The 22552-nt window shown below is 40.2% G+C and overlaps 1 protein-coding gene across 1 annotated transcript; it reads right to left on the bottom strand.

Moving 5' to 3' along the window:
* Window positions 1-230: 230 nt before the first annotated feature.
* LOC138876442 (uncharacterized) lies at window positions 231-686 on the bottom strand. The gene has a single exon (XM_070155374.1). It carries the CDS (start codon window positions 684-686, stop codon window positions 231-233), a length of 456 nt encoding a protein of 151 aa, XP_070011475.1.
* Window positions 687-22552: the final 21866 nt, after the last annotated feature.

Here is a 22552-nt window from a genome sequence, read left to right as displayed (position 1 = left end):
ACCTCGAGCATATTTGTTGTGAAGGTACTTCATTTTGTTCTTATACAAGGATGAACTTGAGTAGGCATGGAATCTAAACTCATCGAGCTCATTGAGTTGTTCAACACGAAGATTTGCCGCAACATCCCATTCCAAATTCAACTTCCTCAAAGCCCACATGGCCTTGTGTTCTAACTCAACCGGAAGATGACAAGCTTTTCCAAACACCAACCAATACGGAGACATACCAATCAGAGTTTTGTAAGTCGTCCGATAAGCCCATAGAGCATCATCCAACTTTTTTGACCAATCAGTCCTATTGGCATTGGCAGTCTTTGACAACATGCTCTTAATTTCCCTGTTGGAGACTTCCATTGACCACTAGCTTGAGGATGATAGGGGGTAGAAACCTTATGATTGACACCAAACTTGTAAAGCAATGTGTCGAAAGCTTTATTGCAAAAGTGAGACCCCCCACCACTAATAATCGCACGAAGAGTGACAAACCTTGTGAAGATGATCTTTTTAAGAAATACAACAACACTTCGGGCTTCATTGTTAGGCAAAGCCACGACTTCAACCCATTTTGAGACATAGTCAACCGCCACGAGAATGTAAGTATTCCCACAAGAACTAACAAATGGACCTATGAAATCGATGCCCCAAACATCAAAGATATCCACTTCAAGAATGGTATTGAGAGGCATCTCATCCCTTTTTGAAATTTCGCTCGCTCTTTGGCACTCATCACACCTCTTCACCCAATCGCCCGCATCTTTGAACAAGGTGGGCCAATAGAATCCACAACTAAGAACTTTCGAGGCGGTCCTCACCCCACCGTGATGGCCACCATAGGGTGAATAATGGCAAGCCTCTAAGATACTCAATTGTTCTTCCTCCGAGACACATCTACGAATCACACCATCCATGCAAATCTTGAACAAATATGGCTCATCCCAATAGAACTCCAAACTATCCTGCTTGAGCTTCTTCCTTTGGTTAGAAGAGAGCTCATACGGGATTATTCCGGTCACAAGGTAATTGGCAACATCGGCAAACCATGGCATATCCTTCATTGACACCGCAAGGAGTTGTTCGTCGAGAAATGAATCATTGATCTCAAGGCCATCACAAGGCCTCCCCTCCTCCTCCAAATGGGACAAGTGGTCCCTCACTTGATTCTTACTACCTTTCCGGTCCACAATTTCTAGATCAAACTCTTGGAGTAGTAGCACCCATCTCATCAATCTTGCCATGGAGTCTTTCTTTGTCATAAAGTACCAAAGGGAGGCATGATCGGTGTGCACTATAACTTTGGCCCCCATAATATAAGGTTGAAACTTTTCCTAGCAAACATAATAGCCAACAACTCTTTCTCGGTGACTGTATAGTTCCTTTAAGCCTCATTCATGGTCTTTGTTGTGTAGTACACCGGATGAAACATCTTGTTAACCCTTTGACCCAAAACCGCCCCAACCGAACGTCACTTGCGTCACACATGAGCTCGAAAGGCTAGCTCTAATTTGGTGCGGTAATGATCGGGGTAGTGGTCAACTTAAGCTTGAGAAGCTCGAATGCTTGCATACATCCCTCATCGAACACAACTTTGTATCCTTTTCTAGCAACTTGCACAAGGGGTGTACCACTTTTGAAAAATCTTTTATAAACCTCCGATAAAACCAGCGTGCCCAAAAAAACTCCTCACCCCTTTGACAGAAATAGAAGGAGGAAGCCTTGAAATCACCTCTATCTTGGCTTTGTCAACTTCAATTCCATGCTTTGAGATTTTGTGACCCAATACTATACCCTCTTCAACTATGAAATGACATTTTCCCCAATTGAGTACGAGGTTTGTGTCTCCACACCGGGCCAACACTCTATCCAAATTACCCAAACACTCTTCAAACTAATCACCAACCACACTAAAATCATCCATGAAGACCTCTAATATATCTTCCACCATGTCGGTGAAAATATCCATCATGCATCTTTGGAATGTCATCGGAGCATTACACAATCCGAACGACATCCAAGAGAAAGCGAAGGTTCCATATGGACAAGTAAAGGTGGTCTTCTCTTGGTCCTCTAGGGCAATTAAGATTTGATTATACCCCGAGTACCCATCCAAAAAACAATAAAAGGCATGCCCCGCAAGACGGTCAAGCATTTGGTCAAGGAATGGCAATGGAAAATGGTCCTTGTGGGTCACCTTGTTTAGCTTCCGGTAGTCCATGCAAACCCTCCAACCTGTGACCATTTGAGTAGGAATAAGTTGATTGTTGTCATTGGTCACCACAGTCATACCACCCTTCTTCGGTACACATTGCACAGTAGAAGTCCACGAGCTATCAGAAATGGGGTACACAACCCCGACATCCAACCATTTGATCACCTCTTTCTTCACAACTTCTTGCATAGCCTCGTTCAATCTTCTTTGATGCTCTAAGGAAGGCTTTGCATCCTCCTTCAAGATAATTTTGTTCATATAAAATGCGGGGATTATTCCCCGAATGTCGACTAGAGTCCATCCAATTGCCCTTTTCTGCTTTTGAAGAACTGCCAAGGTGGCTTCAACCTGCATGTTAGTAAGGCCAGAAGAAAGAATAACTGGTAAAGTAGAATTTGAGCCTAAGAATTCATACCTGAGGTATGAAGGAAGTGGTTTCAACTCCAACTCCGGTGGCTTCTCAATTGATGATTTTGTTTGTGGAGTTTTCCGATTTTCAAGATCCAAAGATAATTTCCCCGGCTCATAAGAACAAGAGCCCATCCCATGTAGGGCATTCACGCACTCCACTCTACTAGCATCATTATTGACATCCATGTTTAAGAGCACTGCTTCAAGAGGATCTTCCACGGTGATCATAGCACTGGTATCATCCACAATCACAACTGTGACAAGGTCTACAAATGAGCACACCTCGGTGCTATTGGGTTGCTTCATAGATTTTCAAACGTGGAAAACAACCTTTTCATCTCCCACTCGAAAAGTGAGCTCACCCGGTTCAACATCAACCAATGCCTTCCCGGTTGCGAGGAAAGGTCTGCCCAAGATAATAGGAACCTCATAGTCCACTTCACAATCCAAAATGACAAAGTCGACCGATAAAATAAATTAGTCCACTCGGACAAGCACATCATCAATAATTCCCAAAGGTTGCTTCATTGATCGATCCGCCATTTGAAGTCTCATTGAGGTTGGCCTAGGTTGCCCAATACCCAAAGTTTTGAAAATCTAGAAGGGCATTAAATTGATACTAGCTCCCAAGTCACATAGAGCCTTGGCAAAATCCGCACTCCCAATGGTGCAAGGAATAGTGAAAGCACCAGGATCTTCAAGCTTCGGGGGCCATTGAATGCACTATATCACTAACTTGGTGAGTCATCTTTATAGTTTCACAATCCATAGAACGCTTCTTTGTGACCAAGTCTTTCATGAATTTTGCATAACCCGACATTTGTTCAAGTGCCTCCACTAGAGGTACATTAATAGATAAGCTCTTCATCATGTCAATGAACTTTTTAAACTAATTATCATTCTTCTGCTTCGCGAGCCTTTGAGGATAATGTGGAGGTGGCCTTGGCAAAGGAGCCTTGACTTTTGGCATAACCTACTCCGGCATGTCAATTATGTGTTCCCTAGACGGGTTCATATCATTTTGGGTTTCCACCTCGACTTCTTGAACATCAATCCTCACTTCATTGTTCATATTTTCATCAGCCACATCCTCAACTACCAAAGGGACTTCGTCATCTTGCAACTCAACATCATCATCCATGACTTGTTTTTGCTTAGAGGCATTCACATCACCACCTCTCCCACTTCTTGTTATGACCGCCATAACATGATTGTTCCCACATTTTGGATTCACTACCGTATCACTTGGTAGGTAACCCTTCGAGCGAGTATTCAATGACTGAGAGATTTGGCCGAATTGCACCTCCAAGTTTCGGATAGAGGTGTTGTGAGAAGCGAACTGTGCATCCTAATCCGTATTCCTCTTCATTATCTGCTCGAACATCATTTCAATTCTACGCATATTATCACCAGAAGAACTAGGACCTTGAGCGGGGAAAGGGGGTGGATTGTTCGGTTGTTGGTACATTGGGGGCTTTTGATAGCCTTGCCCCATGTTGCCTTGGTTTCCATTGTTGTTCCACCCGCCTTGATTATTGTTGTTGCCCCAATTGTTGTTATTTCCATTCCAATTGCCTTGGTTGTTATTTTGATTACCCCAATTGTTGTTTTGGTTGTTGTTGTTACAATTTCTACCACTTTGTTGTTGATTGTCCCAATTTCCTTGGGGTCGCCATTGTTGGTTTGAAGAGTTGCCTCTATTGCCTTGATAATTGTTGACATATTGTACCTCTTCACTTTGGTCATCATAACCATTTTTTTGACACCCATCATATTCATCAACAAATTGCTCAGAATTTCTTTTATTTTGTTGCCTCATTTGCCTTCTCTTGTTGACAAGCATACTAACACCCTCCATGGCATTCACTTGGCGAGGATTCTGAACTTGTTGCAACTGTGCCTTAGCCAATTGGTTCATGGTAGTAGTAAGCTCAGTTATCGCTTGCCCGTGATCATGTAATTCCTTGTGCAAATGGATAATCGTAGGGTCACCTTGATGCACATTTGCTCTACTCTGCCATACTGAAGAAGTGTCCGTCATTTCATCAAGTACATCACATGTCTCCTCATAAGAAAGCTTCATAAAATTGCCCCAGGCCAATTGATTAACAATGCATTGATTTGTAGTATTTATGCCCCGGTAGAAGGTTTGTTGGATCATGGCCTCAGTCATATCATTATTTGGGCATTCCTTCACCATCGTTCTATACCTCTCCCAAATCTCATGCAAAGGTTCCGTTGGCTCTTGCTTGAAGGCTAATATTTCATCTCGAAGTGCCGCCATATGACTAGGAGAGAAGAATTTGGCAATAAACTTATCCACCAACTCATCCCATGTTGTGATGGAATGGTTGGGGAGTCTCTCAAGCCAAGCCAATGCCTTTCTCTAAAGTGAGAACGGGAAAAGTCTCAATCTCAACGCATCCTCGGGCACATTAGTCTGTTTTCTCCCCCACAATGTATCTACGAACCCCTTGAGATGTTTGTAGTCATTTTGATTTGCAGCACCGGTGAAGTAACCATGCTGCTCAAGTAAGGTCAACATCACATTGGTTATCTGAAAGTTGCCCGCCCGAATTCGGGGTGGGACTGTCGCACCTCATTTTTCCACCCCTGCGAGGGTGCAAGGGAGTTTTTCCAATTAAAGGACAGTCGAAACGGGATTTATTTCTTTATTTCAGAGTCGCCACTTGGGAGATTTAGGGTGTCCCAAGTCACCGTCCGGGAGCCCCCGAACAATACTCACAGCTTACCGAGTGGTTCATATTTTTGGGAAGGGGATTTGGCAATCTAGGCTCAACAGGACTCAACAAGCCTGGGTGTTGGGTTATGGACTGGGTCGACCCAGTTCGAAATGGACTGGGTCGTAGGGAAGATTGGGCCATTTTTTGGGCTTGTGGCTTAAATTTGAAGAAGAGGCCCAATTCCGACTTTCTTTATATTTTCGCTCTCTTTTCTTCTTTTATTTCTCTAAAACTAAATTATAAAAATACTTAAACTATTATTAAGAATTAAATTAAGTTATAAAAGTGCAAATTAACTCCCAATAACAATTAACGCACAATTAAGTAATAATTAAGCATAAAATTGTATATTTGGACATTAAATGCTAAAAATGCAAACGATGCCTATTTTTGTAATTTTTAATTTTTGTAAAACAAATTTAATTACTAACAATTGTAGAATTAAATCCTACATGCAAAATGCGATATATTTTTGTATTTTTTTATTAATTTAGCAAATAAACATGCACAGACAAATACAAATAATTATTCAAAATATCACAAAATATCACAAAATTGCACACCAAGAAAAATTACTTTATTTTTGAATTTTTTGGGAGTAATTCTCATATAGGGCAAAAATCACGTGCTTACAGGGACAATAGCACTTGCGTAGCCCTGGTTCGATAATACTATGGGAGCCACACTTGGAGGAACCAGGGGAGGGTCTAGAATATTGTCATTTGGATTAGCATTGGCATTTCGGCCTCTCCGTTGACCTTGAGGTGCAAGAGGCACCTCATCTTGCTCAAGATCCTCTACCTCCTCCCCCGCTATCATGTTTCCAAGAGGATCATTAGCATTGTTTAAAGCCATGTTGGTACCTGAGTAATGACACGAACAAGTAAGTATCAAAGAAGTAAAGAAGAACAATACACAAAATTAACTAAATAAATAGCCAAAATCGTTAGCTCCCCGGCAACGGCGCCAAAAAGTGATCGCTGCCAACTCCGCACTACTACAAAGTAGAAAGAGAGGGTCGCAATAGCTTTTACCCGATATGAGGTTCGAGATCGAATTCCTCAAAGAGCTAGGAAGGGAGTTGAGTATCTATCTAGACTAGAGTCATGTAATTGTTCCAAATGTCACTTCCAAACATCTTTTGATTTTTCCTTTAACAAACTAATATTATTGACTACTAATTATAACTAAATTATGCTAATGAGAAAATTGCTAGAGTTGTATCTAATGGGTAGAAAGGCACTAGGGTAGTGACTTTCACCTAGGTGGCTAATTGACGGGTAAATGCTTCTAAGGTTCGACTGACATGATTGGGGAAATATGCTATAATCGTTGCACAATTTACCCACTCTCACACCTCTCGGTAGAGAGACTGATTTTGCCCAATTGACTCTCTCGAGACCAAATGGGTAGGCAAATAATTACTCTCTCGAGGTTTAACCGTTTAATTGGGACTATCATTTTTATTGAGTCCATCCCAATTCCTTGTTGGGTCAATTTTGGAGACTTAGGCTCTCTTTCTCAAGAAGAGCCAAGTCAACTTAGCACAAACCAGTGTTTGCAACTACCAATTCATAGATTAAACAATAATATTATCCTAAATAGCAAACACACCATAGTCAATCTAACCCTAGCTGGCATAACCCATCAATTACCCACACTAGGGTTGAGCCACAACCCTAGCTAATGGGTTTAGCTACTCATGCTTTAAGAAGAAAATAGAGAAATAGATGAGGAACAAGACATATTAATTAAAAGCTAAAGTAAATATAAAGATTTAATGATAAAAACTAAGTAAAAATGCCCAAAATGGCTACAGATGGTCTTTTCAGAGCGCAGCTCTGTTCAAAAAATAGCTGATGACCTAAAAATGGAAAAATGTTTTATTTATACTAGACTAGAAAAACTGGACAAAAATACCCCTGCGGGGTCAGCGCGGGCTGCATAAAATGGACCGCGGCCGCGCTAGGCTCTTGTACTTCAATTCTGGGCTCTCTGAACTTGGGCTCCGTGGACTGCATAGAATGGACCACGGCCGCAGAGATCTCTAATGCGGTCCGCACAAGTATGACTGCGGACCGCGCAGCTTGAACTATGGCAAATTTCACCTCTCTGAATCTCTCTTCCGCAGACCGCACATAATGATAGCGCGGTCGCGGAACCTTCACCTCGGACTGTGAAATGTGTACTACAAACGCGTTACCTGAAACCCATTTTTGCCAACTCTCTGAACCACCTAGTGCGGACGCACAAAGTCAAATGCGGCCACACTAGGCCTTTTTGCTCTCAAATTGCCTTGTCTTTGATACTTGAGCAGGTTTCACTCCTGTTAAGCCGATCTTTGACATTTTGTCACTTTGTTGATCAAACCTGCAATCAAGCACAACTTATGAGCCTTTTGGGACTATTTTGTAATAATTAATAATCAAAGCATAAGCAAGAAGGAGCATGAAACACGTTAAAATCCCTAGTTATCATCCTCTTCAAAGACCTTGCTCGGATCAGGCATACGTAAAGCGTTAGCCTCTTCGATTGCCTCCTCGGAATTGGTCGGAAAAGAAAGGGAGTGACCTATTGTCATGGCCTCGAACTCTTTGCTTGGGGCGTTCTCATTAGCTTCAGGAGTCTACGCATTTACCCCCTCCTGTATAATTGTGGAAGGTGAAGGAATGATCCCAACCTCTAAGGATACAAGGGCCCTGCCCGTGTCTTTCTTTGGGCTCCCCTCATCTCGAGCCGAGGTCTATAGTTTCGAGGTCTTGGAGGCCTCGACTAGTTTTCTAGTCTGATACAGTAGAGTCGCATCATCCTCATCATTCTCTTTATCATCCAAGGAATCGTGGGCCACATATGCACTCGTTTGAGCAAATCTTTCCTGCATCCTTCGAGCGGGGGTTTTCTTGTATTGAGGGTCTTCGGGCTCTGAAACCCTTTTTCTTTTGTTGTCCTTCTCAGACTTTGGGAGTGAAGGCTTGGTCTTTTCCTGGGGCGAAGACGACCTTATCTCAGATGCATCACCAAGGCATGTGCAAGTAAACGTTAGTAAGTTGAAGTCAACAATATACAAAGAGTGTTTAAAACTTGCGAGCACTACCATGGTTCTTGACTTCCCACTGGCCCTTCACTAATTCACGCCACTTGCGCTCATCATAGGAAAAGGTGGCGGCTAACTTTCGGACCCAATCCTCGAAGTCGGGAACCGCTTGGGGCACCTAGGCATTAGCTGCCAAAAGAAGGATAAAGACGTTATGAAATATGAAAGCATAATATGAATAGATATTTTATAAACGAACTCCACTTACGATTGAAGTTCCACCTCTCCGGGAACGGCTTTTTATCCTCGGGGATGACATCCGAGGTTTTTGCTCTAACAAACTGACTCATCTAACCCTGATCTTTGGTTTCATCAGTATTGGCAAAGAAGGCTTTGGTTGTTCGACGCTGCAGCTTGATAAGCCCTCGAAATAACTGAGGTCGATACAGTCGATTAGGTGGCTGAAGGTGAATTCCAACCCCTTGGCCTTCTCGGAAGAGTACCGTAGCATGATCATGATACGCCATAAAGAGGGGTGAATCTGACCGAGGGTGACTTCGTATGTCTTGAAGAAGTCGATCACCACCGGATCGAGGGGACCAGTGTGAAGGGGTAAGTGTAAACACTTAAAAACCCCTCCAAGTGGGTAGGAGCGCTTTCATCGAGGCTCGGGATCTGAACCTTGACCTCATCTCCCTAGCCACAGTCCTTCTTTAAATCCTTCATAAGCTTATTCATTAGCAAGCTAATATATCGAGATGCGTACTTTCATCGGCCTGGGACGTTGGGAGGATTCTCAATACTAAAGTCCTTCTAAATAATACAAGGACCGGGGTGATTTCCTCAAGTGTTGGCGGCACCACCGGTTTGGCCGGCCATGAGGTAGAAGAAGACGATGCCTTATTCTTTTTAAGGACCGTTTTGGAAGTTTTAGCCATGATTATAAGCTAAAGAATACGGGTTGCATAGGGATATGGCGTTTCTTACAAGAGTTTGGTATTTTCTGGCACTTGAAGAGGCGGTGAAAACGGGTAAGTAGAGAAAGAGATGAAGATGGGAAAAATGTGAAGAAAGAGGAAAGTTCTTTACTCAGGGGAATCGCCCCATATTTATAGAAGGGCAACGACGGTTCGGCGGTGCTGGTGGCCTACCAATACTAACATGCATTCAATGTTTTAGGAAAATGAACCGACAGGACGTTTCAGTCACTTCGAACGTCTGCATCACGGAAATGACGTCATCACTAAGGAATTCAGGAAAGCGAGGATCAAATCATTTTTTATCATCTTATTTTAAGAAACACGGGGACTATCTGTATACGGTCGAGATCGAATGACTTCGATTTAGATACTTGAGAAGTCCCCCGAAGTCCGAGTCTATATAAGACCAAGTTCGAGCTTGAGGGTCCAGACCTGAGTTTGAAGGTAAAGCACGATGCATACCGAGGTCGAGTCAGCTCGACCTCAAAATAGTACCGTTATGGATTTGTACGAGAACGATCTAGATTCCTGCCACGTCCCCAAAATCATGGCGCAAATTCCTGAATAGGATTGTACGGTTCTGTACTAGGCGGTTAGACAGCTATACCAAGAATATTCTTTACTGTAAATAGAAATATTCCTTATTTAGGGTTCCCCTATTATATAAAAGGGACCCCAATCATTTGTAAGCACACACAATCTCTGAGAAAAGAATATACTCTCTATTTTTTTGCCTATTATTCATCAACATTGTCCTTTAGCTCCATTGTTCTCATGTTATTTTGATTACTTAATTGTTCTTATTGACCTAAGCCACCTCTAGGTCACTAAGATCGAGGTCACTACTGCTAAGTAATATTAGTTTGATTTACTTCTATCTTTCATTTCTACTTCTTATATCTTGATTATTAATTGGTATTGAACTAAATCTATCTTTAAAACCACTAATCAAATTTAAGTGTTACTTGTATTTTCGAGGTAAACAATATACATTAATTATATACAACTATACATATTCAAGGGGATGTGCCATGGTGTATGTTATTTGCTGATGACATAGTTCTAATTGTTGAGATGAGGGTCGGTATTAACGAGAGGTTGGAGGTTTGGAGACAGACCCTCGAGTCTAAGGGTTTCAAATTGAGCAGGTCTAAGGTAGATTACCTGGAGTGCAAGTTTAGTGCTGGGCCAAGGGAAGTAGGCAGGGACATGAGCTTGGATCTCAGGTCATCCCCAAGAGAAATAGCTTCAAGTACCTTAGGTCGGTGATTCAAGGGTACGGAGAGATCGACGAGTACGTCACTCACCGTATAGCGGCGGGCTGGATGAAATAGAGGCTTGCATATGGAGTCTTGTGTGATAAGAAAGTGCCACTGATACTCAAAGGTAAGTTTTATAGAGCCGCAATTCGACCAACCATATTGTATGGGGAAGAGTGTTGGCTGGTTAAGAACTCCCATATCTAGAGGATGAAGGTAGCAGAGATGAGGATGTTGAGATGGATGTGCGGGCACACAAAGATAGACAAGATTAGGAATGAAGATATTCGAAAGAAGAGGGTGTGGCCCCTGTGGATGACAAGATGCGGGAAGCAAGGCTCAGATGGTTCGGGCACGTGTAGAGGAGAAGCCTTGATGCTCCAGTGAGGAGGTGTGAGTAGTTGGCCGTGGTGGGTATGAGAAGAGGTAGAGGGCTACCTAAGAAGTATTGGGGAGAGGTGATCAAGCAGGACATGATACGATTGCAGATGTCCGAGAACATGGCCCTTGATAGGAAGGTCTGGAGGTCAAGCATTAGGGTTGTAGGTTAGGGGGTAGTAGAGCTTTCCTTACTTCATACGTGGGGTAAGGCGGGGTTGGATTAGGGTTGATCTTAGATGGCTTCAGTTTATGTTGAGTGTCACACCTCCTTTTTCCTACCCCGGAGAGGGGGGTATATAGGAGTTTTTCCAATTTAAGTGATAATTTAAATGGGATTTATTAATTTATTATTCAGAGTCGCCACGTGGAATAATTTATGGTGTCCCAAGTCACCGGTTTAGAATTCCGAATCGAGAAAAGATTGACTCTGTTTTATGGTGTCCCAAGTCACCGGGTTCCGTGGTTCTAGCACAGTCGCTCAACTATTATTATGGCCTATTTATTTGATTTTAAAACACTTTTAAGCCTATGTGAATTTTTAACTTTTGAAAACCGCTTTTACTTATTTAAAAAATTAGTTCACGACATATTCTATTTAACCTTGTTAGAAATTAGAAACTGGCCACATGAAATGTACCCCCGGGTTTTAGTAATAACTATGATAATTATAATTAGCGTGCCTAAAGCAAACTACGAAGTTCATTTTTAATATCTAAATTATAACATGTGTGAGGGCCATGGATGATTTAATTTCTTATGGCACACCTCAAGTCTATTTCTTTAAATGACTTCTTAGTCTAGTCTTATAAGGGCCATAAATTATTGGTTTTGTTGATATGACATACCCCAATCTAATTAAAAGAGTCGTTTCCAATTAGGCCCAATGGCACTTGCGTTCACAAAGGTTCGAACCTAGAAGAGATTATTAACTATGAGCAGATTGGGCAGCGGATTATTCTAATGAAATGGCCCAACGTTTAGTACTTTGGGCCGCTAAAGTCAAAAGGCCCCAACTACTGAAGAAAAACGCCAGGGCTTTGGGCCTGGAAATGAATTCTGAACGAAAGGTAAAAACTGAAGACCTGTGAGCCTGGCTTGGGCCCAGCAGTCTCATTTAGGCCACTTAAATGGCCTGGTTGTTTGAGGGATGTGGGTGAGCGTTTCAGCATCTATTATACTTGGATTAATCAAACATTAATTTACATTAGACTAATTGATTTCATCAAAACCAAATAAAAGATTTACCATCTAATTTAACTCTAAATTGCAGAACAGAACACTACACGCTTAACGGACACACAAACCACATGCATTTAAAAAATCAGAACTACTACTCATCGATGTTGAATTCATACACATAGTAATTCTAACAGTAGAGTACTTTAAACATTCAAACTAAATATCAAAATACAATAGTAGTTCCTAAATTTGTTTGGATATTAAAACCAATATCTAAAATAGCAAGACTATGAGAAGTGCTCATTGTAGACTGATTATCACTACTAGCTTGAAACAATTCAATCAAAATCTTACAAAAAGAAGAGGCTACTCATGTAAATTAACCCATGTTGCAACCGTCCAAATTGAATACATGACAGAGATAGTTCAACCCAATTAAGGCCAAGATGACAAAACTAAACTCTAAACACAACCCCAAAAGGTATTGTCAACAACATAGCTATATTAAATCACATAATAAACTAATTCAATAAAGAAGAAAAAACACATGAATAATTTTCGAAGAACATGGCTTAACATTCAGCAAATTCACACTCATCCATAAATGCTCAAATTGATTATATGGCCTCAAACTTGCATTTCATACATTCGTAGGGTCCAAGAGGTACCTGGGAAGATTAGAGCAAAAGAAAGGTGAAAGAGTCAGCAACAGTAGAAACTTGCCGTTCAGCAAATCAAACACAACACAATTAGCTTCCTTAGACCATTTTTGAGCCCAAAATGAATCGGAAAATTCTTTTGAAAGTCTTGAGCTATTACTAATTATGAAATTAAAGAGTAATTCCCAGTAATTTCAGTCAAAATGATGCATGAAACTTCTATATTCTTAGAGTATGAAAAAGCTGCTTCAAAATGAAGAGAAAGAGGCCATATATAGGCATGCCTTAGTCCAACTAGCCAATTCCCTTTCTACCCTTGAATTCTTAATTGTTTTACCCCTTTTAACTTTTAAAAAATATCTGAAACCCCCTGCCCTTAACAAACCCGCTCTCATCTTATCCTCTAGAAACTTTCTCCTAACAGAAAATGATTCCCTCAAACCCCAAATCCCTAAATTGACCCCTGAAATCCACATATTTACTTTCATAATGACAACCTAGGTTAAGTTAACCCATGACCCCAAATGAACGGGTCTCTTAACCGGGTCAGTGATGACTATAGTTAATACAAGAATCACAACCATCACAAATGATTGAACAAAGAAGATCAATTTCAGAAAAAGAAAATAAACATCAATTCAAAACTTTACGATTAAACCTAATTTATCTACCAAATTAAAACGGATTCCATTACTAAAGAAGACAGGACAAAACAATGAAGCAAATAAAAATAAAAATAAAATTAAAATAAACAGAAGATACTACAATGAATAAAATCGTGAGAAAGAAGAGGGGAAAGTACCAAATTATGCCGGAATATCTTGACAACATGAAATGAATTGACGAACGATGACATGAGTAGACACTTGGCCAGAATCTGGTGAGTTCGTCAAAATCCGACATCCTCGAAATGAACTAAAACCAATGCTAATCGATTGTTCTCGTTAAAAGCAATTGATTAACGTAGATTATAGGTCAAAGCGAGCCGGAACTTTGCACGAATTTAGAAAAACAGAACAATCTAGAGTTCAAAATTCCTAAATTTGGAATTGGGGGAATTTCATTGGGATTTTTAGGAAATAGGTGTAAGGATATGATTTAGAAGGGCCTGGGGGTTGCGTGGTACGAATTTGGGGTGGTTTGGAGCTCGCCGCCGGCGGAGATGGCAGAGAGGATTTAAGGGCGGCGCTAGGGTTTTGGTTCTCCAAGCATGGAGATGATGAATGGAGGGGGTGTTTGAACTGGGGGGGGGGACCTGCTTAGGACAGTTAAATACAGATAGAAGCCCCAGTTCTCAGCCGTTCGATGAGTTGAAATCAACTCTTGGGATAAAAAGCCTCAAAACTGCGTCTTTTGGTTAGGCCAGGGACACTGGACCGGGTTGGGATTAGGCCTGGGCGGGTGAGACCAAAAAATTGGGATTGGGCTTGGCCCTTGGTTTGTTACAACAACCTAATTTCTTAATTTTCCTCTTTGTTTTTTCAATTTTCACCCCTTTTTTCGTTTTTAAATCAATTAAAAACCCAAATTAACTCTTAAATTAAAATAATTAAGCTAATTAACCACCATAATATTTACAACAAATTAATTATTCCTAAAAGTGTAAAAATAAATCCTAAATCCAATGCAGGGTATTTTATGTATTTTTCATTATTTAAATAAAACAAACATGCATAGAAAAATGCAAACAATTAACAAAAATCCTACAAAACATCTACGAAATTGCAAATAATGGAAAAATTTATTTTCTTGAATTTATGGGAGTAATTCCTATAGGGAAAAAATCACGTGCTCACAACTGTCCCTCTTTGCTCGGAAACACGAAGAGTTTTCGTGCAAATATAAAGTGAGCGGATACAAGCGATTTTTGCCCGTTTGAATACTCTATAGGAAGCATTCTGAAAAGACTTGACCGCACCTTGCTTCTGAGGTTGCCTACATGTCCTTGGCTATAAAAGAATCCGGTCAGTGTAGTTCGGGAGGTTTCGGTAGCTGGGACTACCAGAAAGCTGTGATTTCACTGTTGCTGCTGCTACTGCTTGCTGAACTCCTTATTACACCAAGTCAAAATAAAAGAAGCTAGACTAAACTATGATCTATGAATTACAAGAATCATATCTATATCTTCAAACTTGATTTTGCAGTTTCTGTTGCTCTGTTGACTTGTACTCTCCAAGTGAAATTCCTTTATTGATGACTTTAATTGTATTCTGAGGTGCTTTTCCTTTGTTCTCCAGGCGGGCACCTGATTACTGAACTTGAACCGTCTTCCTTTGAACATTGTTGCTTTCCCTTTGTTCTTCCAGGTGGGCGCCTGATTACCAATATTTGAATTATCTTCCTTTCCTCCGACACTTGACTTGTTTTCCCTTTGTTTTTTAGGTGGGCACCTGATTGCCGAACTTGGACCATCTTGCTTTGAACATTGCTGCTTTCCCTTTGTTCTCCAGATGGGCTCCTGATTACCAACATTTACACGGTTTTTCCTTGAAACTTGAACTGCTTCCCTTTGTTCTCCAGGTGGGCTCCTGATTACCAACACTTGAATTGTTTTCCCTTTGTTCTCCAGGTGGGCTCCTGATTACCAACATTTGAATTGCTTTTCCCTTTTTTCTCCAGATGGGCTCCTGATTAGCGACATTTGAATTGCATTTCCCTTTCTTCTCCAGGTGGGCTCCTGATTACCAACACTTGACTTGTTTTCCCTTTGTTCTCCAAGTGGGCTCCTGATTGCCGACACTTGAATTGCTTTTCTCTTTATTCTCCAGGTGGGCTCCTGATTGCTGAACTTGAACTACTTCCTCTTACGACTGCTTTTCCTTTGAATTGTCTTCCCTTGTTTCTCTAGGTGGGTGCCTGATTGCTTGAACCTAAACTGCTTTCTATTCTTGAAACTCGTGTTGTTCTCCCTTGCTCTCCAGGTGGGCGCCTGACTACAACAAAATAGACAAAACAAAACAAAAAAATCCAGCCCCGGTTTGGTAGTTGGGCACATCGGTGAGTGTTAATTGAATCATGTTACCAAATATCTCTAAGAATTTGAAAGCTAGATCCCATTATCCAGGAGGGTCTTGAAAATTAAAATCAAATCTCATCTTAAGAGTGACAACTTTAAGGCTAAATTATATTTCCCTACGGCAGAACTTACGCTAAATTTTGTATCTAATGAATATCTTAGAGCTAAGTCCCATTATTCAGGCGGGTCCTGAAAATTTCCAATTGAATCTCATCCTAAAAATGAAAACTTCAAAACTAACTTATATTTCCTCAAAGTAGAGCTTATACTAGATCTTGTTACTCATGAATGTTTTGAATTTTAACTAGGTCTCATTGTCCAGGAGGGTCCTGAGAATTTATGGTCGAACCTGTCCGGTACTTGCATTTCCTTATGGAGGGTTTCTCCGAAACAAACGAATTTTTCTTCCCCTGTTTCAATCAAAGAAAATTTTTATCAGTTTAAAAATGTGGTAGTTAGTTTGTGGCATTCTTGCTGAAGGTGGCCCTTTCGCTGCCGTGCTTTGCTTTGACTGGTTGCTTTGAACTGGTCAAGAACTGTTTGCCTTTCCGTCTGAATTTTAACCCATAGGATCTTGAATGACCTGAATGCTCTACGCCTAACCTACTATTTCATATTTCTGTCCCTCTAATTTAAACCTTTGTATATTACCCGAAATGTACAAACCACTCGATTGCTTGAACCTTCATTAACACCATACCTTTATTTTTTGCATTATGCTACTTCTGGCATGCTTTGGGCGCACTTTGCTTTGTGCAATTTTGGAAGTTAGTAGTAGGTTTTGCGATCCTTTCTTTTGCTTTGCAAGGATAACTTTGAAAAGGCCTTAGAGAGATAAACCCGAGAGAAATGAAATGCAATGACTTCGAGAGTAAAGAAATAAAGAAGAGAAACTGAAACAGGATGACTGTTTGAGGGAGAAAAATGAAAAGGAACTTATCTGAGTGAGGCAGCTGGCACCAATGATCATGACATGCATTTTGGATTGTGAGCACGTGAGTTTTTCCCTATACGAAATACTCCTACAGAATCCCAAGGAATTAGATTTTTCTTTTAATTATTTGTCATTTTAGGAATTTTTGTGAAATTTTCTTAATTATTTGCATTTTTTCCGTGCATGTTTATTTTTCATTTAAATCATGAAAATATAAATATACTCTGCATTTGCATCTAGGATTTATTTTTACATTTTTTGGTTAATTAGTAAATTAGTTGTTTTATAAAAATGAAAAATCACAAAAAATGACTCACTTCGTATTTTAACTTTTTAATTTTAAATTTATAGTATTTCTTTTTAATTTAGGAGTTAATTAATTCTTGTAAATACTATGACGAATAATTAGATTATTTTGGTAAGTTAATTTAGTTTAAGAGCTAATTTAGGTTTTAATTTAATTTGAAAAGAAAAGGAAAGAATCAAAAGAAAGGCTGATTTTGGGCTAATTCAGCCAGCCCAAATGAATTTCCCCAGGCCCAATCAAATTCCGCCCCAACCCATTCAAAATCTGACCTAAATCACGCCCCTAACCCGGTCCAAACCCCCACTTAATCAAACGACATCGTTTTCGCCTCTTCTCATCTGAGCCGTCAATCTTACTCAATCGGACGATCCAGAACTAGCCGTTAGTTTCCTATATTAGTGTTCTAACCTAGGCCACCCCCCATTTCATTCCCCTTCAATTTTCATTTCCACCTTCAGAGACATAAGAACCCTAAGCGCCGCCCTAACACTCCTCACCCTCTCCGGTGGCGGCGCCACCCCAAACTGCCTCCAAAACTACACCGCATGATCCCTGACCTCCACTCTTCCCAAAACCCAAAACATTTTCCCTTGAATCCTTCTGCCTTTGCTCGAATTTCAGATCTCAGATTCAAGCCCTAAACCCCATATCGCCTTACCCCAGATCTTTAACATGCAAGGTTTAGGTTTTCAAGTTTTCGAGTTTCGAAGGTCGATTTAACTGAAATAGATGTTAGTCGTCGGTTCTTGGCAAAAAAAAAGTGGTTAACATTAGTTTGGGTTTAAATCAAAGCGGTCGGAGTTCATCAAGATAGTCAATAGGTATTTTCTTTCTCTATACCCGCCTCTGTTGTCGTATTTGTTCCGGTTGTTTTCCAGTTTCTTTTTCCAATTTTAAAAGTTGTTCGTTTGATTTTGTTTGGGGTTATTTATTTGACTTGATAAGTTTGTTATTTATGAGAGCAGGTTAATTCCTTCTTCTTTATTTTTGTTTTTCCTTTGATTAAATTAGAACTCTGTTAATGATCCCAATAGGTCTAGTAGGTTCCTTCTCCCCTCTTCTTCTTTTCCCTAGTTAATCAGTGCTGCTAGATCCTAAATGGTTAAACTCTTGTTTGCTGTTAATTCGAATTTCGTTTGGGTTTTGGTGTTCATTGCTTTGCTAATTTGGAAGCCTCCTCTTAGGTATGTGGTAGTCCAGACTTGGCGCATTAGAAGACCATTTGTTTAGGCCCAGGTTTGGGATTCAAGCAGCCTGCTTTGGCTCAGACTAGGAAGGGTAATAATAGGAATTTAAAGGGTATTTGGGGAATTTTGATTGAAAGAATCTTGTGTAACTGCCTAGGAAGCTGCTAGGAAGGTGAGGTTGGGGTTTTATTTTAACAAACAGAACCAAAGATCAGGATCTAAATTGAAAAAATGAAAATTGGGGAAGGGGTATTTGGTAAAATTAAAAACCATTTCTGCTGCCCTAAAGGTCCTCTATAAGAGGCTTGTCTTCCTTCATTTTCAAGAGAGACTTGAGAGACTATCAGACTGAAAAATTTAGAAACGGCTGAGCTTCTTTTAGACTCTAAAATACTGAAAATTGTTGTAAACCTGTTTGGTTTTGTTCTTTGAGTTCCTTGTCAGTCAGAATTTCTAAAAAGCTCCAAAGAACTGGGCTCATCTGGGTTTAAATTGGTTTGAAAGAAGCTTGGGTTTGCTAAGTTACTGAGCTTGACTTATTGCTATTGCTAATCCCTCACTCTCATTGCCTTTTTCTTGATTTCCGGCTATTTCTTGAGCTATGGATAGCATATGAAGTGTAAACATGCAATTCAAATGTGAAACATGATGAATACAAGCTATTTATTGAGTTTTATTTCCCTGATTCTTCCATTTCGTTCATATGTTGTAATAGTTTAATCTTATGCATCTTATATTAGCCTTCTCATATTGGTGATATGGTATAAGGTGAATTGCTTCTGGCTTGCGTTTGATTCTGCTAAGAATTTTTATGTGATTTCTAGATTCCAGTTAGTTTGCATATTAATCTCATGGGACTTTGCTACTGCTTGTATTGGAGAGGTTTCGATTGGGGTTTAAATTTCATACAATCATTTATAAGCTAGCTTGGGACTTATTTAAATATGAATACTGAATAGCTTCGTTTCTCATGTCACTAGTGCAATTCAATTCAAAATAATATTACTCATAGGCATGTAGTATGCTATGATAACATTTAATTTTTTTCCTCTCTTATGTCATATTGTCGTGTACTGATGAAAGTCAAGTGGGGCTCAGTGGTATCATTTCGTTTCAAGTATTGCTCACGTTTTGGTGAGGACTCGATCTCGAGTCTCATGCTTCTCAGTCTGGGCTTTTCATGAGGTTTGGGTCCCCTTTGGGCCTGGACTTTGAGGCCGCTTCGAAATGGGAAGATTTGCGGCCTTACAATCCATTTGGCTTGTGTTCGAGCCCAGTTGCCCTTTTGCCTTGTTATGGAAGCTTTCCAAAAGACATTTGGACTTGCTGCCAATTTAGGCTTTTCAAACAACCAAGTACCCGATTTCTTTCGATACTAGCCCAATAATTGTTGAGTTAATTTGAACATTTGCTTAAAATAAATTCAATTTCCCTTAGTCTTCTTTAGTTAATTAGATTCCTTTAATTAATTTGAGGCGCGCCATTTAATTAAATCCCCTATGACCCTTGTAAGACTAGAAATCATTTGAAGAAATAGACTTGAGGTGTGCCATGCCGAATAAAATCCCAAAAACCATGGTCCTCATTTAATTAATTTTAACTCTTTAAAAAATCGTGGTGTGCCATCAATTGAACTTTCCGTGGCTCTCGCAAACTTAGTTATTAATTTGAACTTTTGTAGTTGCTTTAGGTGCGTTCTATAAATTGATTTTCTTTTATTTATCAACTCCGGGTGCACATTTCATGTGACCCAAATTCATTTCTTAACAACGTTAAATAAGATGTGTCGCAAACCGTGGGTACATTTCATGTGGCGTGGTTCAAGGCATGTTTTAAATAATGTTGAATCTTATTAAAAGCGGTTTATAAGGAATAAAAATGCACATAGTATTCAAGGATGTTTTAAATTCGAATAAATATGCCAGTATTAATAGTTGAGCAACCATGCTAAAACCATGGAACCCGGGAATGCCTAACACCTTCTCCCGGGTTAACAGAATTCCTTACCCGAATTTCTATGTTCGCGGACTATGAAACAAAGTCAATCTTTCCTCGATTCGGGATTTGAACCGGTGACTTAGGACACCATAAATTATCCCAAGTGGCGACTCTGAACTCTAATAATTAATCCTGTTTCGATTGTCACTTAAATTGAAAAAAAAACTCCCTTATACTACTCTCGGGGTAGTAAAAAGGAGGTGTAACTGCTCTAGCGACTCTGCTGGGGATTGAACCCAAAATATCTGGTTCAGGGTTCAGAGTTCGAGCTTTGAATAACTATTATAGTTGGCCTTTATTTATTATCTGATTTTTACGTGTTTGAACCTAATGCTAAATGTTGTTTTTTACCGCTTTGATATTCTTGAATTGTATATAAAACATTTACGAAACCCTCTTCTCTATGAGTCTTCTAAATAATCTAGGAGGTGTGCTCTTCATGTGACTTCTTTTCTATTATAGTCATATCCTAATTTTAGAACGAGGTTCAGACAAGTTACAAATTCCGTGAAGCTTCTGTATTCCCGGTACGCTGCCCCCCTCGGCTCGAGCTGTCTACTCGGGTAAGCCAGGTCTAGAACAAATAAACCCAAGTTTTCAAACCTAGTATAACATAGACTCATGCCGGATCCCTAGTAGGAACGTTTGTTTGCATCACGTGCATTTGACTTTGGGGACTCAACATAGAGGTTGGGTCCGTCTAGGACAGGTGCACCCAAATTCAAAGACCATCCTGATGCATTTTACTTGCTACTTATGCATTTATTTGACACGGATTGCATGTTGACCAGCTTCTAGAATAAGGGAAAGAAAATTGAGAAAAACAAAATTGAGGTGAGAGAGAGGAAATTACCCGTATGTGAAAAACCTGGTGTCCAAAATACCCCGAAACTCTGTCAAAATTTCAAAAAAAGAGAAGAAAAAAATCTATTTCAAAAAGTTTGTATTTTCTGTTGCATCAAAATTGGCCGAACTATGCAAGTTTGATTCTCACCGGATGTGGGATACGTAGGCAACCCTCATCGGGTTCAACTCCTTTTGCAAACAATAACCTAAAAAATATGAAGTGTCGCTATTTGTCATAAATAAATTAGGTGGCGCCATTCTTGTCCAAAATAGCCAAAAATGTCCCAAAAGGCACCGGAAAGCTATTTTTGCAAGAATAGCCACCTAGGGTCCTTTTTTCAAAATTTTGATTGATTAACAAACACAACCCTAAATGTTTTTTCTTTCTTGAGGTGCTGAAGGGCTGTATTCGCAAGAATGTTTTGTTCTAAATTTTGTGAAAATGAGTGTTTTTCTCTTGAGTCAAAGTAAACCACAGTCTTTTAATCAATCACATTAAATACATGTGCTGGATGAGCACAATTTAAAATGAACCTTTCACAGTCCGCGAGGAAATCCCGTTAGAACTACATATGTGGTGGAATGATTTGGGAGAAGTCAGCAGAAAAACTGTGATAAAAGCTTTGGGGTGGGCTTGTTGGGCTTCTGAAGATTAAGCCAAGGAAGGATATAATTGAGGCTTTGATACCCTTCTGGGACTCAACACATAATGTGTTCCATTTTACTAATTTTGAGCTAACTCCCACGCTGGAGGAAATAGCGGGCTACGCTAGTTTTAGTGGGAATCTCAGAAATCGATACCCAGTGGCAACTAGAACAGTGACTCCCTATAAGTTTCTGGATCTACTAAGCATCAGTCGGGAAGTTCAAGATGGAAACTTGGCTAAGGGATTCTGCACATTCTATTTCTTGTACCGACGTTACGGGAATCCCCGCAGTTTTGAGATGCCAGATATTGGTCTTACTCATTCGGGAAACAGAGACAAGTGGGATGCTCGGTGGGGACTGGCTTTTATAGTGGCATTCCTGGGTGTTTTGATTTGTCCTAGAAAAGATGGAAACATAGAATTGGGGCTTGTGGGGATAGCCGACTTCATGACTAAAAAGGCAAATGGTGTCATTGTACCGATGATCTTGGCGGAGATTTACTGAACCCTGACTGTTTGCCAAGAAGGAGGAAAGTTTTTTGAAGGATGTAATATGCTTCTGCAACTCTGGATGGAGGAACACCTTTGCCACCATCCGGGGTACATGAACTGTGGCATGACCGGTCTTGAATGCATTGAAAAACATGAACAACGAGTGGAGGGCTATGAGTTTCCGGATGGTACGGAAGCGTGGTTTGCACATTTGAGCTCCTGACTACAAACAAGATTGAATGGACATTCGGGTGGCTCCCGGTCAGGGAAGT

Source organism: Nicotiana sylvestris, chromosome 1 (assembly GCF_000393655.2).
Source record: "Nicotiana sylvestris chromosome 1, ASM39365v2, whole genome shotgun sequence".
Taxonomy (NCBI): domain Eukaryota; kingdom Viridiplantae; phylum Streptophyta; class Magnoliopsida; order Solanales; family Solanaceae; genus Nicotiana; species Nicotiana sylvestris.
The sequence above is the reverse complement of the archived record's forward strand: the minus strand, read 5'-3'. Positions and strand labels throughout refer to the sequence as shown.

Excerpts from the sequence above, each read along its gene's own strand:
- LOC138876442 (XM_070155374.1), bottom strand. The coding sequence starts at position 686 with ATGCCTCTCAATACCATTCTTGAAGTGGATATCTTTGATGTTTGGGGC.